Source organism: Hypanus sabinus, chromosome 3 (genome assembly GCF_030144855.1).
Source record: "Hypanus sabinus isolate sHypSab1 chromosome 3, sHypSab1.hap1, whole genome shotgun sequence".
In the NCBI taxonomy this organism is placed as follows: Eukaryota; Metazoa; Chordata; class Chondrichthyes; order Myliobatiformes; family Dasyatidae; genus Hypanus; species Hypanus sabinus.
The window spans coordinates 1,173,779-1,193,473 of NC_082708.1; the positions used below are offsets into that span (position 1 = coordinate 1,173,779).

General features: G+C 45.7%; 1 protein-coding gene across 9 annotated transcripts in view; it reads right to left on the reverse strand.

Moving 5' to 3' along the window:
- Nucleotides 1-19,695, reverse strand: part of LOC132390965 (tripartite motif-containing protein 2-like) — an 87,781-nt gene that overhangs the window by 49,985 nt on the left and 18,101 nt on the right. For 5 of the 9 annotated variants that reach the window (XM_059963498.1, XM_059963500.1, XM_059963499.1 and 2 more), the window contains 3 exons: nt 17,157-17,328; nt 16,638-16,872; nt 14,196-14,347 (listed from right to left, as the gene is read on the reverse strand). In XM_059963498.1, the coding sequence (XP_059819481.1) occupies nt 14,196-14,347; nt 16,638-16,872; nt 17,157-17,287 (518 nt within the window). In that variant the 5' untranslated portion in view covers nt 17,288-17,328. Of the gene's footprint in view, nt 1-14,195; nt 14,348-16,637; nt 16,873-17,156; nt 17,578-19,695 lie in introns of all 9 variants that reach the window. The other 4 variants (XM_059963497.1, XM_059963504.1, XM_059963503.1 and 1 more) reach the window with 1 other exon arrangement.

Below are 19,695 nucleotides of genomic sequence, written 5' to 3' on the forward strand. Positions count from 1 at the left end.
TCTGCATACCTCGACTCTGTTTTATCCCCCTGGTTCAGTCCCTTCCTACCAACATCTGTGACACTTCACATGCTCTGGACTTTCTCAATGATTTCAAGTTTCTTGGCCTCCATCATCTTATTTTCACTATGGATGCCCAGTTCCTATACACCTCCACCCCCACCAGGAAGGCTCAAAGCTCCCCGTTTCTTTCTGGACACCAGACCCAAACAGTTCCCCTCCACCACCACTATCCTCTGCCTAAAAGAACTTGTCCTCGCTCTATATAATTTCTCCTTTGGCTCCTCACACTTCCTTCAAACAAAAGGTGCAGCCATGGGCATTGGCATGGGTCCCAGCTATGCCTTCCTGTTTGTTAGTTACATGGTACAGACTATGTTCCAAGCCCACACTGGTGATCATCCTGCACTACACTGACTACTACATTGGTGCTGCTACTTGCACCCATGCTGTTATCGGTTTCATCCACTTTTTCTCCAACTTCCACCCTGCCCTCAAATTTACCTGGTCCACTTCCAACACCTCCCTCCCCTCTCTCGATCTCTCTGTCTCTGGAGACAGCTTATCTACTGCTGTCTATTACAAACCCATGGACTCTCACAAATACCTGGACCATACCTCTCCCAACCTGTTACTTGTAAAAACGCTGTCCCCTTCTCTCAATTCCTCTGCCTCCGCTATCTCTGCTCTCAGGATGAGGCTTTTCATTCCAGAACAAAGGAGATGTCTTCCTCCTTCAAAGAAAAGAGCTTCCCTTCCTCCACCATCAAAGCTGCCCTCAACCGTATCTCTTCCATTTCACGCATATGCCACCCTACCAGGGATAGGGTTCCTCTTGTTCTCACCCACCACCCCACTAGCCTCCACGTCCAGCACATAATTCTCCACAATTTCCGCCATCTCCAAAGGTATCCCACCAGGAAGAACAGCTTTTCATCCCTCCCACTTTCTACTTGCCACAGGGATCACACTCCCTACGCGACTCCCTTGTCCATTCATCCCTCCCCACTGATTTCCCTCCTGGCATTTATCCTTGCAAGCGGAAAAGTGCTTCACCTGCCCCTACACCTCCTCCCTCACTACCATCCAAGCCTTCAAATAGTCCTTCCAGGTGAATTGTATCTTTAGCTGTGAATCTGTTGGGGTCATATACTGTGTCTGTTGCTCCCAGTGTGGCCTCCTGCATACCAGTGAGACCTGACATAGATTGGGAGACCACTTCGCCGAGCACCTACACTCCATCCGCCAGAAAATGTGGGAACTCCCAGTGGCCACTCATTTTAGTTCCACTTCCCATTCTGGTATGTGTATCCATGGCCACCTCCTTCACCATTCCCCATCCCTTTTTCCCTCTCTCACCTCATCTCCTTGCCCTCCCATCGCCTCCCTCTCGTGCTCCCCCCCACCACTTTTTGTTCTTACACGGCCTTCTGTCTTCTATCAGACTCAACCTTCTCCAGACCTGTATCTCTTTCACCAATCAAATTCTCAGTTTTTACTTCATCCCTTCCCCTTCAGGTTTCACTATCAATTTGAGTTTCTCTTTCCCCTCCCCCACCTTTTAAATCTATTCCTCAGCATTTTTTCTTCAGTCCTACCAAGAGGTTTCGGTCTGAAACATCAACTGTACTCTTTACCTACCATAGCTGCTGCCTGGCCTGTTGAGTTCCTCCAGCATTTTGTCCATGCTGACTTAGACTTACTTTATCGTTTGTCTCCAAGTACTCCAAAACCTCATCCTTATTAATGGACTCCAACCCTTTCCCAAGCACTGAGATTAGGCTAACTGGCCTAAGTTCCTTTCTTTTGCCTTCCTCCCTTCTTAAAGAGTGGAGTAACAATTGCAATTTTCCAGTCCTCCAGAACCACACCAGAACCAAGACATTCTTGAAAGGTAATGACAATGCATCTGATATCTCTTCAGCAACCTCTTTCAGGACTCTGGGATGTAGTCCATCTGGTCCAGGTGACTTATCCACCTTAAGACATTTCAGTTTGCCGAGCACTTTTTCCTTTTGTAATAGCAATGGCAGTCACTCCTGATAACTGACATTCACAGACCTCTGGCACACTGCTAGGGTCTTCCAGAGTGAAGACTTGATGCAAAGTGCCCATTGTTCATCTGCCATTTCTTTGTCCCCCATTACTACCTCACCAGTATAATATTCTAGTGGTCCAATATCAACTCTCACCTCCCTTTCACTCTTTATATAACTGAAAAAACTTTCAGTATCCTGGTTATTATTATTGGCTAGTTGACCTCATGCTTCAAACAAAGAAAATCTGTGGATGCCAGAAGGATCTCAGCCCAAAACGTCAACTGCATCTCTTCCATAGACACTGCCTGGTCTGCTGAGTTCCTCTAGCATTTTGTGTGTGTTGCCCTCATATTTCATCTTTTCCTTCTTTATGGATTTTTAGTTGCTTTTTGATAGATTTTTAAAACTTCCCAACCATCCAACTTCCCAATTAATCTATTGCATCCGGAGCTCCCGCTGCGGCCTCCTCTACATCGGCGAGACCCGATGAAGATTGGGGGACCACTTCGTCGAGCACCTACGCTCCGTCCGCCACAACAGACAGGATCTCCTGGTTGCCACTCACTTCAACTCTCCTTCACATTCCTATTCGGATATGTCCATACATGGCCTCCTCTACTGCCATAATGAGGCCAAACTTCAGTTGGAGGAACAACATCTAGGTAGTCTCCAGCCCCTTGGTATGGACATCGAATTCTCCAACTTCCGGTAATTCCCTCCCTCTCCCTTCCCCCATCCCACCTTCACTCTGTCTCCTCTTAACCATATAACCATATAACAATCACAGCACGGAAACAGGCCATCTTGGCCCTCCTAGTCCGTGCCGAACCCTTAATCTCACCTAGTCCCACCTACCCGCACTCAGCCCATAACCCTCCACTCCTTTCCTGTCCATATACCTATCCAATTTTACCTTAAATGACACCTGAACTGGCCTCTACTACTTCTACAGGAAGCTCATTCCACACAGCTATCACTCTTTGAGTAAAGAAATACCCCCTCGTGTTTCCCATAAACTTCTGCCCCCTAATTCTCAAATCATGTCCTCTAGTTTGAATCTCCCCTACTCTCAATGGAAACAGCCTGTTCACGTCAACTCTATCTATCCCTCTCAAAATTTTAAATACCTCGATCAAATCCCCCCTCAACCTTCTATGCTCCAATGAATAGAGACCTAGCTGCCTATCACCTCTCATGACTCTGCCTTCTTCTACTATCCATAGTGCTTTCCCCTTAGATTCCTTCTTCATCTCTCCTGCCTATCCCCTCCCCCACCCCTTGATCTTTCCTCTGATTGGTTTTCCACCCTCCCCCCATCTTCTTTATAGGGCCCCTGCCCCCTCCTTCTTTAGTCCTGACGAAGGGTCTCAACCCGAAACGTTGACTGCTTCTTTCAACGGATGCTGCCCGACCTGCTGAGTTCATCCAGCTTTTTTTGTACGTCTGGATTTGACTACAGCATCTGCAGTGCACTTTGCGTTCCCACTCATTTTTGCTATATTATATGCCCTTTCCTTGACTTTTATGCAGTTCTTAACTTCCCTTGTCAGGCACAGTTGTCTACCCCTGCCACTTGAGAACAACTTCTTCTGTGGGACATATCTACCTTGCGCTTTGTGGAGTATTCCCAGAAACTTCAGCCATCTCTGCTCTGTCATCGTCCCCACCGGTATCCTCCTCCAATCCACCTGGGAAAGCTCCTCTCTCATGCCTCTGTAATTCCCTTTATTCCATTGTGATACATGTGACATGTGGTTCTCCCTCTCAAACTGCAGTATGAATTCAAACATATTATGATTCCTTTACATTAAGCTACTAAATACAATCTGAGTTCACAATACCCAATCTAAGATAGTCTTTCCCCGAGTAAGCTCAAACACAAGCTGCTCTAAAAAGCCATCTCATATGCACTCAACAAATTCCCTCTCTTGCAATCCAACAACTAATTTTAACTGTTTCCCCTTGCATATTGAAGTCCATTACAATTGTGACATTACAGTCAGCCCTCCTTATCCGCAAATTCCGTATCCGCGAATTCAACCAACCACGAATCGTAAAAACCTGGAAATGCTCTTCCAGCACTTGTTGTTCAAGCATGTACAGACTTTTTTTTTCTTGTCATTATTCCCTAAACAATGCAGTATAACAACTATTTTACATAGCATTTACATTGTATTAGGTATTATCAGTAATCTAGAGATGATTTAAAGTATACGGGAGGATGTGCGTGGGTTATCGTGGATCAGGATCGAAAAAAATCGGAAGTTCTCTTATTAAGTAAGTCGGAACAGGTACATCCGGTATTATTAAGCGTCAGTTAGTCAAACGAATGTCTTAGTATATAGCATATATTTCACCTTTCTATGCATATAAAACACTTAAGAACATATGCTTGAGTGCCAGGCTCGGGAACCGTTCCCGAGTGCAAGCCAGTGACATACCGTTTATGAGTGCACTCTCCATCTGTGGCGGGTTGATGTGGAGGATCAAAACCCCAAAACCAAATAATTAAACCACCACATTGCTTAGTAATAATTGTAGCTTTCATCGGGGCAGGGCCTTTCTCACTTTATCCTTTAAAATTGTTCCGATCGTTGACCAACGTAGCCTAACACTTCTCCAATGACCGATGGCGTTTCACCTCTTTCCAATCGCTTTATTATTTCCACTTTATTTTCAATCTTGATCGTGATTATTTTCATGAACAGAAATACTGCTCATTCAGAGCTTTGGCGCCGATGTCCACCGCACTGAGACAGGTTAAATAAAGTCTGGGGTTCTGCAGGGTCCTGAGATCCACTACATTAAGACAGGTTGAATAAAGGACTTCAGCATCCGCAAAATTTGGTATCCGCGAGGGGCCCCGGAACCAATCCCTCGCAGAGAAGGAGGGCCAACTGTACTTTTATTATATGCCTTTTCCAGCTCTCTTTGCAATCTCAACCCCACATTCTGACTACTATTTGGAGGCCTATATATGATTCCCATAATAGTTTTTTTTACCCTTGCAGTTTCTTAACTCCTCCCAGAAAGATTCAACATTCTCTGACCCTATGTCACCTCTTTCTAAAGATGTAATTCCATCTCTTACCAACAGAGGCACACTACCATCTATGCCTTACTGCCTGTCTTTTCGATACAAACTATATCCTTTGATTTTAAGCTCCCAACTATGGGCTTCTTTCAGCCACAACGTCATACCGACCAATCTCTACTGTGCCATTCCTCTACCCTATTCCAAATGCTTCGAGCACTTTAATACAGCATCTTCAATCCTGCATTCTTCGCCCTTTTGAATTTTGCCTCTGTGGTACAATTTAACTCTGCACTGTCTTCATTTGTACCCAATCACTGGCTTGTCTTTCCTTACCATCATCTATTTGTAACCCAGCTGGCTCACCCTCAGTTCTACCACACTGGTCCCCATCCCCCTGCCCTATTTTTCTTCTATTCCTATCCTCACAGCCATGTGGCACAGCGGGTAATCCCGAGATTACTACCCTTAAGGACCTGCTTCTCAACTTCCTTCCTAACTCCCTGCAGTCTGCTTTCGGGACTTCCTCCCTTTTTCTACATATGTCATTGGTACCAACATGTACCACAGGCTGTGCACCCTCCCTTTTCAGGATATCGTGGATGAATTCAGAAATCCTGGACCCTGGAACCTGAAAGGCAAACTACCATCTATGTTTCTTTTTCGCATCCACAGAATCACCCATCTGTCCCCCTAACTATACAGTCCCCTAGTGCTGCAGCCATCCTCTTCAGTTCCCTACTCTTCTGTACAACAGGGCCAGACTCTGTGCCAGAGGCACGGCCACTGTTGCTTCACCCAGGTAGGCCGTTCCCCCCAACAGCACTTAAAATGGAGCATTTACTGTTGTGGGGTATGGTCACAGGGTGCTCTCCACTATCTGATGTATTCCCTTCCCCCCCCCGGCCATTCAGCCTAGTTCTAGCTCAGGGTGGTACATCCCCACTTCCCCTGCCCATTACCACAGCATTGGCAATTCCCACAATCTGAAAGCTGACCACACCCCTTCTGTCTGTCCAGCACCCTGCCACCACTGGCCCAATTGCTATTTATTTTACTGATTTAGAGATATTTAGAGAACAGGCCCTTTCAGCCCAATAAGCCGTGCTGCCCAGCAACCACCCCACCTCTCCCCAATTTAACCCATAGCCTAATCACAGGAAGTTACAATGACCAATTAACCTACAAACCAGTAAATCTTTGGAATGTGGAGCATCCGGAGGAAACACACACATTCCACAGGGAGAATTCCTTACAGGTGACATTGAAATTTAATTGTGAACTCCAACATCTCAAGCTGTAAAAGCATCATGCTGCCATGGTACCCTACCCTATCAAGGTGAGGCCTCACCAGTGCCTTATAAAGCCTCAGGATCACACCCCTGCTCTTGTATTCCAGACCACTTGAAATGAATGCTAACATGGCATTTGCCTTCCTCACCACCAACTCAATCTGCAAGTTAATCTTCAGGGCGTTCTGCATAAGGACTCCCAAATCCCTCTGCATCTTTGATTTTTGGATTTTCTCCCCACTTGGAAAATAGTCCACACATTTATTTCTACTATCAAATTGTATGACCGTGCATTTTCAAACATGGCATTTAATTTAGAAACATAGAAAACCTACAACACAATACAGACCCTTCAGCCCACAAAGCTATGTCCTTACCTTAGAAATTACCTAGGGTTACCCATAGTCCTCTATTTTTGTAAGCTGCATGTACCTGTCCATAAGCCTCTTAAAAAACCTTATTGTATCTACCTTCACCACTGTCGCCAGCAGCCCGTTCCACACAATCACTACTGTGTAAAAAAAATTTATTGCTGACATCTCCTCTTTACCAACTTCCAAGCACCTTAAAACTGTGTCCTCTCATGCTAGCCATTTCAGCCCAGGGAAAAAGCCTCTGACTATCCACACGATCAATGCCTCTCATCATCTTATACACCTCTATCAGGTCACCTCTCATCCCCTGTCGCTCTAAGGAAAAAAAGGCCAAGTTCACTCAACCTATTCTCGTAAGGCAGGCTCCCCAATCCAGGCAACATCCTTGTAAATCTCCTCTGCACCCTTTCTATGGTTTCCACATCCTTCCTGTAGCAAGGCGACCAGAACTGAGCACAGTAATTCAAGTGGGGTCTGACCAGGGTCCTATATAGCTGCAACATTACCTCTCGACTCCTAAACTCATTCCCACGATTGATGAAGGCCAATGCACCGTATGCTTTAAACCATAGAGTCAATCTGTGCAGAAGCTTTGAGTCTCCTGTGGACTTGGACCCAAGATCCCTCTGATCCTCCACACTGCCAAGAGTCTTACCACTAATACTATATTCTGCCATCATATTTGACCTACCAAAATGAACCACCTCACACTTATCTGGGTTGAACTCCATCTGCCACTTCTCAGCCCAGTCTTGCATCCTATCACTATCCCACTGTAACCTCTGACAGCCCTCCACACTATCTATAACACCCCCAACCTTTGTGTCATCAGCAAATTTACTAACCCATCCCTCCACTTCCTCATTAAGGTCACTTATAAAAATCACAAACAGTTAGGGCCCTAAAACAGATCCTTGAGGTACACCGCTGGTCACCGACCTCTATGCAGAATATGACCCGTCTACAACCACTCTTTGCCTTCTGTGGGCAAGTCAGTTCTGGATCCACAAAGCAATGTCCCCTTGGATCCCATGCCTCCTTACTTTCTCAATTAGCCTTGCATGGGGTACCTTGTCAAATGCCTTGCTGAAATCCATAAACACTACATCTACTGCTCTACCTTCATCAATATGCTTCGTCACATCCTCAAAAAATTCAATCAGGCTTGAAAGGCACGACCTGCCTTTCACAAAGCCATGGTAACTATTCCTAATCATATTAAGCCTCTCCAAATGTTCATAAATGCTGCCTCTCAAGATCTTCTCCATCAACTTATCAACCACTGAAGTAAGACTCACTGGCCTATAATTTCTGGGCTATCTCTACTCCCTTTCTTCAGTTCAGTTCAATTTCAGTTTATTGTCATTTAGAAACCACAAATGCAATGCAATTAAAAAATGAGACAACATTCTCCAGAATGATATCACAAAAGCACACGACAAAACAGACTGCACCAGAAAATCCATATAACATTTGGTAATCCCCAAATCCAGAGTCTAGAAAGGCTGCTGCATATTAACATCGCGCTACCATCTTAACGCGGTCCCCGGAAAGGAGCTCAAAACCCACCAGACAAAACAAGATAATACTGACACACCAAGTCAAGAGACCAACTCTACCACCCAACAAACCAAAAACTAAAGCTACAAGACCTACACAAAACCACATAGTTACATATAGTTATAGTTAACATATAGTTACAACAGTGCAGACAGTACCATAATTGATAAAAAACAGACCACGGGCACAGTAAAAATAGTCCAAAGATGTTAAAAGACTTTAAGTTCGAAAGAAATGACCACACAGTTTCCACAAGTCCTCAGGATCCCGACAGACTCGTCATCCCACGCAGGGGGCAGAAGGGAATATCCCCACTATGGACTTCCACGGCGCCAGACTCAGCCTCGCAGATGCAGCACATAGTGAAAGCGCCCTGACCGCAGCAGATTCCGAGTCCGTCGGACCTCCGAGCCTCCGACCATCCCATCCAGCACAGCCTCTCTGAGCACCATCCTCTGCTAAGCACTCTATGACGCCCCCACCAATGGCCACAACAGCAGCAGCAACAAAGAAGGCCTTCCTGGAGATTTCCAGATGTTCCTCTGTGCCCCCACGTCTGTATTTTCATCAGATTAGGGTTGTGCACAGCACCCCGCTTAACAAATAATAGACATCAGCTCTGGAGTGGCCGCTGCAAACTGCATCACACTGCCATCTTGAATAGTGGTACAACATCCACAACCCTCCAATCCTCCAGAACCTCTCCTGTCCCCACTGATGATGCAAAGATCATCGCCAGAGACTCAGCAATCTCCTCCCTCAACTCCCACAGTACTCTGGGGTACATCTCGTCTGGTCCCGGTGACTTATCCAACTCGATGCTTCCCAAAAGCTCCAGCACATCCTCTTTCTTAATGTCTACATGCTCAAACTTTTCATTCTGCTGTAAGTCATCCCTATAATTTACAAGATCCTTTTCCGAAGTGAATACTGAAGCAAAGTACTTATTAAGTACCTCTGCTATCCCCTCCAGTTCCATACTCACATTTCCACTGTCACACTTGATTGGTTCAATTCTCTCACATCTTATCCCCTTGCTCTTCACATACTTGTAGAATGCCTTGGGGTTTTCCTTAATCCTGTCCGCCAAGGCCTTCTAGTGGCCCATTCTGCCTCTCCTAATTTCTTTCTTAAGCTCTTTCTTGCTAGCCTTATAATCTTCTAGATCTCTATCATCACCTAGGTTTTTGAACTTTTTGTAAGCTCTCCTTTTCTTCTTGACTATATTTACGCAGCCTTTGTACACCACATTTCCTGTACCCTACCAAGCTTTCCCTGTCTCATTGGAACTTACCTGTGCAGAACTCCATGCAAATATCCCCTGAACATTTGCCACATTTCTTCCTTACATTTCCCTGTGAATATCTGTTCCCAATTTATGCATCCAAGTTCTTGCCTGATAGCCTCACATCTCCCCTTACTCCAATTAAACACTTTCCTAACTTGTCTGTTCCTATCCCTCTCCAATGCTATGGTGAAGGAGATAGAACTGTGATCACTATCTCCAAAATGCTCTCCCACTGAGAGACCTGATACCTGACCAGGTTCATTTCCCAATACCAGATCAAGTACAACCTCTCTTCTTGTAGACTTATCTACATATTGTGTCAGGAAACCTTCTTCAACACACCTAACAAACTCCACCCCATCTAAACCCCTCACTCTAGGGACATGTCAATCGGTATATGGGAAATTAAAATCTTCCACCACAACAACCCTGTTATTATTACACCATTCCAGAACCTGTCTTCCTATCTGCTCCTCTATGCCCCTGTTACTATTGGGTGGACTATAAAAAACACCCAGTAAAGTTATTGACCCCTTCCTGTTCCTAACTTCCACCCACAGAGACTCCATAGACAACCCTCCATGACTTCCTCTTTTTCTGCAGCTGTGACACTATCTCTGTTCAACAGTGCCATGCTCCCACCTCTTTTGCCTCCCTCCCTGTCCCTTCTGAAACATCTAAAGCCTGGGACTCTAAGTAATCATTCCTGTCCTTGAGCCATCCAAATCTCTGTAATGGCCATAACATCATAGCTTCAAGTACTGATCCACGTTCTAAGCTTATCCGCTTTGTTCACAATACTCCTTGCATTAAAATAGACACATCTCAGACCATCAGTCTGAGCGCTTCCCTTCTCGATCACCTGCCTATCCTCCCTTTCGCACTGTCTTCAAGCTTTCTCGACTTGTGAGCCAGCCACCTCTTCCTCCATCCCTTCAGTTTGGTTCCCACCCCCCAGCAATCCCAGTTTAAACTCTCCCCCATAGGACATTGGTTCCCCCTGGGATTCAAGTGCAACCTGTCCTTTTTGTACAGGTCATTCCTGCCTTCAAAGAGGTCCCAAAGATCCAGAAATCTGAATCCCTGCCCCCTGCTCCAATCCCTCAGCCACGCATTTATCCTCCACCTCACTCTACTCCTATACCCAATGTCATGTGGCACAGGCAGTAGTTCCGAGATGACTACCTTTGAGGTTCTGCTTCTCAACTTCCTTCCTAACTCCCTATAGTCTGCTTTCAGGACCTCTTCCCTTTTCCTGCCTGATGCACCATCAATAACTCTCGGAGACAGGAGGTGAACGATAGGCTTTTATTAGCAGCAAAAGAGACCACGACATCTTGGAGACTGAGGGAGGAGCAGTGCCTCCAATCGCCTTTATACAGGCGTCTGTGGGAGGAGCCACAGGAGCAGTCAGCAGAGGGGCATGTCCAGACAGGTATACATAGTTTACCACACTGCCTATGTCGTTGGTACCAATATGACCTCTGGCTGTTCTCCATCCCACTTCAGGATATAGTGGTTACGATCAAAAACATCCCGGACCCTGGCACCTGGGAGGCAAACTACCATCCGTGCTTCTTTCCTGTGTCAACAGAATCGCCAGTCTGACCCCCTAACTATAGAGACTCCTATCACTGCTGCCATCCTCTTCCTTTCCCTACCCTTCTCAGTTTCCCCCAGGTAGGTTGTCCCCCCCCAACAGTACTCAAGCACGAGTACTTATTGTCAAGGGGTAGAGGCACAGGCATGCTCTCTAGCGTCTGACTCCTTCCCTCCCTTCTCCTGACTGTTACCCACTTAACTATCTCCCCAGGCCCCGGAGTGATACCTGCCTATAGGTCTCTCTATTACCTCCACACTTTCCCTGAGCAGACGAAGGTCATTGAGCTGCCTCTCCAAATCCCTAACACAGTCCCTAAGGAGCTGCAGCTCGACGCACCTGTTGCAGATGTGGTCATCCAGGAGGCTGGGAGTCTCCCGGACCTCCCACATCTGACACTGAGCACAGAACACCAGCCTCACACATATTCTTCCTGTTTGTATTCTACAACATCAACCTACCTCACCTCAACCCGTTATCACCAAAGCCTTTCTACTCTGTCTACCTCTACTCCATCGCCCACTCTTCCAACAGTCACTCTATAAGGTGTCTCCTTATAAACTCTTCCCGTTGTTCTCACTGGCTAACGTCCACAAACTTGCGCAGTTGTGCCTCAATCAAACTGCTGAAGAAATAACCATTTTGAAGAATTTGCCACTTTCTTGTCCATTCTGCAGCCTACCTGTTTCCTCAACACTACCTGCCTCTCCACCAATCTTTGTATCATCCGCAAACCTGGAAACAGAGCCATCTATTCCATCATCTAAATCATTTATATACAGCATAAAAGGAAGCAGTCCCAACACCGACCCCTGCGGAACACCACCAGTCACTGGCAGCCAACCAGAAAAGGATCTTTTTATTCCCACTTGCTGCCTCCTACCAATCAGCCAATGCTCTAACCATGTTAGTAACTTTCCTGTAATACCATGGACTCTTAACTTGGTAAGCAGTCTCATGTGTGGCACCTTGTCAAAGGCCTTCTGAAAGTCCAAATATACTGCATCCCTTTTAACTATCCTACTTGTAATCTCCTCAAAGAATCCAACAGGTTTGTCAGGTATAACTTTCCCTGAAGGAAACCATGCTGATTTTGTACTATCTTCTCCTGTGTCACCAAGTACTCCATCATCTCATCCTTATCTGAAACCATTAATCTGAGTGCATCCCTTCTCTATCACCTGCCTATTCCAACCACTGAAGTCTGGCCAACTGATCTATAATTTCCTTTCTGCTGCCTTCCTACTTTCTTAAAGAGTGGAGTGACATTTGCAATTTTCCAGTCCTCTGGCACCATGCCAGAGTCCAATGATTTTTGAAAGATCACTTTTTATGCCATCATAATCTCTAATGCTGCCTCTTTCAGAACCCTAGAGTGCAGTTCATCTTGTCATACCCAGTTCTGATAGAGTTCCTCCTCTCACAGACATTGCCTGACCTGTTTTGTCAATGGAAGGTCTTAGGCCTAAAATATTAACAGTTCCCCCTTCTACAGACACTGCCTGACAGACATGTGTGTTGCCAGTGTTTCCTCTTTTCAATTGATGCTATATTCATTTTGGTCTGCTCCTTGAACACTCAACACTGAACTCTTTTTCCAAGTATCACCTTATCCCCGTCCATCAAATCCCGTGTTCTCTGCTTCTCCACTCCGAGGCTGGAGCTGAAACACAAGCCCCCTTTCCTGTACCGTCCATCTTCATCATCAGGTGCCCAGAATTACCTACCATTCCCATTATACATAATACAGATTGTTGTATGTTAGGACAGACTCTTGACCTGACAATCTACCTCGTCATGATCTTACACTTTATCGTTTACCTGGACTGCACTTCCTTTAAACACGAGAGACCCTGCAGATGCTGGAAACACACAGCAACACACATATACACTGTAGGAGGAACTCAGCAAGTCAACCAGCATCTATGGAGGGGAATAAACAGTTTATGTTTCGGGCCTAGACCCTGTTTATTCCCCTCCACAGATGCTGCACAACTTGCTGAGTTCCTCTAGTAGTGTGTGTGCGCATTACTACACTTTCTCTGTAACTGAAACACTTCATTCTACATTGCTATTGTTTCATTTTCAATGCACTGTGTAATGTAGGAACAATATACAAGACAAGCTTTGCACTCTAGCGCAAAACTGTGTAACTATATAAACCAATTCCATTCCATAACGGATGCCACTCTTATGAGAGACAAGTCACATTGAGAGAGTGTGGCGAATCTGCCATTTCATATGGATGGACATATAGACTGTTGTGGTAGAGGAAATGAATGTTTACCAGAGCCCAGATTAGGATGAATTGTGGGCGACCCCAGAGTCAACAAGGTCAGGGTTCACAGAGCAGCTCCTGCCCTTCTCCAGTCAACCAGTTTGTATCAACAGTCACAGGAGATTCTGCAGATACTGAAAATCCAAAGCAACACACACAAAACACTGGAGGAACCCTATGGAAATGAAAAAACAGTCAACATTTCTTGCCGAGACCATCCAAGTTAATGTGGTGCAGACTGTGGTGAGTTCCATCTCAATGAGAAGAATTCCCAGGTACAGGAAGTCCACAGAGTACAGTGTGGGGCAGTACGGCCATACGCTGTAGATCTGAGCCAGGTCTGCATTAGGAAGCCCAGACCTCACCACTCTCTCACCATACCCTGCCCTCCTTGAAGGTTTGTGCCCAGATTCCTCAGTTACTGCACATCCACCCACCCAAAACCACTAATTCAAAACCATAGAACTGACTCTCCTGTAACAGCCCAGACCTCTAACCATCAGAATACCCAGAGACAGGGTTCCCTCCCCACAAATGGTGAGGGTCTGAGGCAGAACACAACCCAGAGAACAGTGGTGGGGAAAGACAAGGAGGGAAGAGAGAGAGGGGAGAGTCAGAAAAAGGGCAGTGGAAGGGAGGAGGGAAACAGTGCAGGTGGGAGGGGATAAAGGGAGAGGTCAGGGTGGGGAAGGGGGTTCGGGTAAGTAGGAGGTCCAGTTGCTCTGCTCACCGGCTCTTGATGGTGTCCAGTTGCTTGTGAAGTGCTGCCTTATGCTGCTCCACCACATCCTTGAGCGGCACGGTGCGGTGCTCACGGTGTTCACCCTCGGTACACTCCCCGCACATGGCCGTCTCACAGGGGCCACAGTAAAACTCCATCACCTGTCACAGAGAACCACCATCAGGCCAGGGGACAGCTGACCAGAGGATGCATCCACCTGACCCAAGAGGCAAGGGATGTCAAAGGACGGGGTAGAGACGGGATCCACTGGACAGGACCGGGGTGCTCGGCTGTTGAGGGGTCAAAGGCTCCACAGATCGGCTGGGGTAATTTGGCCCTTGGAATGAGCAGGGAGGACAGCCAGTTGCAGAAACCTCTGAACTCTACTGACATAACACATTCCACCACCTACCCCTGAAGTAGGACCTTCCCCATTAGGGAGATGCTGGGACTGACCCAGAGACAGCCAGACAGAGGTAGTGGTGGGGGGAGGAGGAGGTCCAGTGATCATGAGAACAGGCATGGAAAGTGAGAGGTGTGAACTGGAAAGGACATTGAGGGATCCAAAAGCCCTCGAGCTATGAGGAAACCCAGATCTGTCCCAGGGTGAGACTGTGTGGTACTCAGGAGGTCTCAAACCCACACAGAACCACAGAGTTGTAACCATTACAGAGAATGGGCTGAGGGTAGGGCAAGACTGGCAGCTCAGCATTCCAGGTTTCAGACACAAGAGAGGGATGTAAAAGAGGACCAGTGACAAGGGAGAATGTCACAGCGATGTCCTGGAGAGACCATCCAGTCAGGCAGAATGGGCAAAAGGTGTTGTAACTACTGGGAGACATGTGTATTTAATAAAATATATTTTTACTAATAATGTGATACAAATCTTCACCACTTTGAAAGTTATGAAAATAATGTTTCTAAATCCATTCTTGTATTTTATTCTATACTGTCCACAGTAAACAAAGAGACAGAGGGACAGATGATAGAAAGTTCAGGGCAGTTGTAGTAAATGCCTTTAATTTCCCCAATATTGATTGAGACTTCCTTAATGTCGGGGCTTCGACAAGGCAGATATTGTTAGATGCATTGAGGGTTTCTTGACACAGGATGTTGATGGAGACACGAGAGACAGCAGATACTGGAAATGTAGAACAACATACAAACTGCTGGAAGAACTCAGCAGGTCAAGGCAGCATCCACGGAGGGAAATGAAGAATCAATGTTTTGGGTCGAGACCCTTCATCTAACTCAGCAAAGGAAGGGGACACACTGGACCATGTACTAGGAAACAACTAATAACTTTCTACAAGAGCACAATCGAGTGCCCTGTCTGGCTGCATCACTGTGTAGAATGGGCTCTACAAGGCATCAGACTAAAAGACCCTACAAAGGATAGTATAAAACTGCTGAGAGGATCACCGGCCCAGAGCATTGTTGAGGATCACTACCACCCATCCCACAATCTCTCTGCCCCACTACTGTCAGGAAGGAGCTACAAGAGCATCAGGGGTAGGACTGCCAGACTGAGTAACAGCTTCTTCCTCGGGCTGTGAAACTAATGAACACCCTGCCACCACTGAGGTCTCATCACTAGGACAGCGAGCCATTTACTGCACTTGACTACATGCATTATAGATTACATTTATTAACTTATTTGTGGAAATATTTTGTTTTTTGTGCTGTGTGTGATAATGTTTTGTGGATCACACAGTCCAGAGAAACGTTGCTTTGTTTTGGTGCTATATATGTATAGTCAGATGATAAAAAACTTGAAGTTGATCCATGACTAGCAACCTGATATTTCAATGGGACTGGTTTTTGACAACGGGGATTGAAACAGCTCTGTCCAGTGTAGTTATGGACAAGATCAGAGCTTGTGAAAAAGTACTACATTGGATAAAGGGCAATGCAATGGTATTAGGCAGGAACCAGAGAGGGGGCAGCTGGTTGGGAGGTGGGGGGCTGCAGGAAGGGTGGAGAGGTGAAGGGGGTCAGAGTGAGAGTGTGAGTGTATCTGTCCAACAATCTCTGACCCCTACCATCAGTCAGGAGGTACTGTAGCGTTAGAACAAGGACTGTTAGGATAGGAACCAGCTATTTCCTCCAGATACACAGAGTGAACCCCCTGCCGCCACCCAGGTGTCATCATGTATGAAGTGCCAGTAGCATTAGACTGTTTACTTTTTAACTTGTGTCATAAATGCACCTTATTTGTTAACTTATGTGTGATAATATTACTTTATGCCTTGAGATGTACAAGTTACATGTACTGTGTTGTGCACCTTGGCTCGGAGGAACATTGTTTCGATTGGCGGTATAAACTCAATGACAGTAAAGTGCATGTTGGGGGAAGATTATGATTTATACTAAGCATCAGGTCCAACTCCACCCCAACCCCCGCCCTGTGACCCTAGGCAGTGTGGGGCCAGAATTCACAGGTCCACTAACCTTGCCCTCGTGGTTGGGGCAGGAAAGAGAGTGCCCAGAGACAGCCCCCACTGTTGCTTTCATGGACGCCTCCTCTCGGTTGCAGGACGGATCTCGCTGAAGTACCTCCATCAGATTACTGATGAAAAAGTTGTTCTGGAGGGCAGCCACCCCCTTCTCGGGGAGGATAGATGTCTGTCGGCACACGGGGCAGGACAAGCTCAGACTCTGTGGAGGTATGTAATTCTGAAGACACCTTGAGAGGAGAGGGAGTGATGGTGAGAGAGCCAGAGACCACTGAATACAGGCCGGCACCAAACCCCACCCACAGCAACCCTCCCCACACCCACTGACCTTCCCAGCTCAAATTCCTGCACTCACTGTCCCATCCCCACCATTCTGCTGAATGCAGGCACCAAACCGCCAACTAACACTACCAGTCCCACACACTTGGGCACATACAGATATATACACACACACACACACACACACACACACACACACAGTGACAAGGCTGAGGAAGTGGTGAAGTACACTCACCTCTCACAGAAGGTGTGCAGGCAGGGCAGCACTTTGGGGTTGTTGTAGCGATCAAGACAGATGCTGCAGACAAGGAACTGCTTGTCAATCTGTCGAACCACCGGGCTGCTGAGAGACTCACAACTCGCCATCGTCAGCTCTACTCAATTACCACTCATACAGCACGGCCAACCTGTAGAGCAGCAGCAAGAGGGGTAGGGGCAGTGAGAAGGGAGAGGTGGGGGAGGGCAGGGAGAGATGGAAGGAAAGGCAACGAGAAGTGGGGCCAAGGAAAAAGAGAGAACAAGGCGAAGGGAGGGGGTAAGTGAGAGGGTGGAAAATGAAAGAGTTTAACAGGGGAGGGCAGGGGACAATAGAGAACAGAAAGAGAGAATGGTGGAAGGAGGTGTGGAAAAAGGAGGGAGAGAAATGGGTCAGAAATCTTAAAAGCCAACTTACAGCAAATGATACCACGGGGTAAGGAGAAAAGGGGAAAAGGGGAAAGGAAGGATTGGGTGAGGGGAGATGAAGCGACACAAAACAAATTCATTGTTTAAACTGAATGAAAAAATGAAAATCTTAAGTCTCTTCTTAGTGACCTTAAAGAGCCCTGCTCTCAGATCTGAGCACCATGATGGTGCACACCCCCAGAGAGAGAAGTACAATGTGTACAGCAAGAAAGAGATGCCCTGAGGGTCTTCAGCACCAGCTCCAGGAGCATGTGCCATGGGGTCAGGTTGCATGATGAAGGAAACATTCCAAATGAGTAGTCCACTTGAGTAGTTTGGAATCAAACTTCACTCTACAACACTGACCTATTCCCACAAACTACTGACTCATCTCAATTCATACCATTTATTGCTTATTTATTTACTATTTAATTTTTCTTTCTCTTTATGTATTTGCACATTGGTTGTACGCCTGTCTTGTTGGGTGCGGTCTTACATTGATTCTATTGTATTTCTTTGTATTTGCTATGAATCTCAGGTTAATATGGAGACGTATTCAGTGGTGCTAGAAAGTTTGTGAACCCTGTAGAATTTTCTCTATTTCTGCATAAACATGACCAAAAATGTAATCAGATCTTCTCACAAGCCTGAGACCAGAAAAAGAGAATCCAATTAAATAAATAACACAAAAAAACATTCTACTTGTACATTTATTGAGAAAAATGATCCAATTACACATGTATTTGCTGGAAAAAGTATGTGAGTCTTTTGCTTTCAATAACTGGTGTGACCACCCTCCCCCCACCATACAGCAATAACTTCCACCAAATGTTTCAAGTAACTGTTGATCAGTCCCGCACATCAGCTTGGAAAAATTTTAGGCTATTCCTTCTTACAAAACTGCTTCAAATTTAGGATGTTGGCGAGCTTCCTTGCATGAACTGCTTGCTTCAGTTCCTTCCATGACATTTCCATAGGATTTAAGGTCAGGACTTTGACTCAGCCATTCCAAATACAAATTTTCTTCTTTTTTAACCATTCTGTTGTTGATTTATTCTTGTCTTTCAGATCATTGTCTTGTTACATTATCCAACTTCTATTAAGCATCAGGTGACAAAAAGTTCAACTTTCATCTTATTTGTCCACAGAACATTGTCTCAGAAGCATTGTAGAAAATCCAAGTGATCTTTTGCAAACTTGAGATGTGCAGCAATGTTTCTTTAGAGAGCAGTGGGTTCCTCTGTGGTGTCCTTCCATAAACATCGTTCATATTCAGTGTTTTTCTTACAGTGGACACATGAACAGAGATTTCAGCAAGTTCTATAGATATCTGCAGGTAGGTATTTTGCTGTTACCCTTGTGCTCTTGGTGTGATCTTTGCAGGATGCCCACTCCTAGGGACAGCAGCAACAGTACTGAAGTTCCCCCATTTTTAGACAATTTCTCTTTCTGTGGACTGAACACTCAGGTCTTTAGAAATGCTTTTGTAGCCTTTTTCAGCTTCATGCATCTCTACAATTCTTCTTCTAAGGTCCTCTGAAAGTTGTTTTAATTGAGGCATGGTGCACATAAACAGATCTTTCTTGAGGAATGCAGGCCCTGTCAGTAACCTGACTTTGTGTGTCTTTTTTATAGGGCAGGGCACCCCTACAACCCACACCTCCAATCGCATCTCATTGATTGGAACACCTGACTCCAAATAGCTTCTGTAGAAGTCACTGCCCAAGAGGTTCACATACTTTTTCCAACAAATACGTGTAATATTGCCTCATTTTTCTCAATAAATAAATGAAGTATCATGTTTTTCCTGTGTTATTTATTTAATTGGGTTCTCTTTATCTAGTTTTAGGACTTGCATGAAGATCTGATCACATTTTAGGTCATATTTATGCAGAATTAGAGAAAATTCTACAAGATTCACAAACTTTCTAGCAACACTGTATGTACTTTGATAATAAAGTTACTTTGAACTTTTTACTTCCACCTCCAGTCTTCTGAGGTATCAAGTCCTGCAAATTACAGAGCAGCAGGAAAGACTGCACTGTGGGTACAAACTCCCATGTCCAGCACATACTCTCCTACCTAGCAGGGGCTCCCACGTCCAGCATACA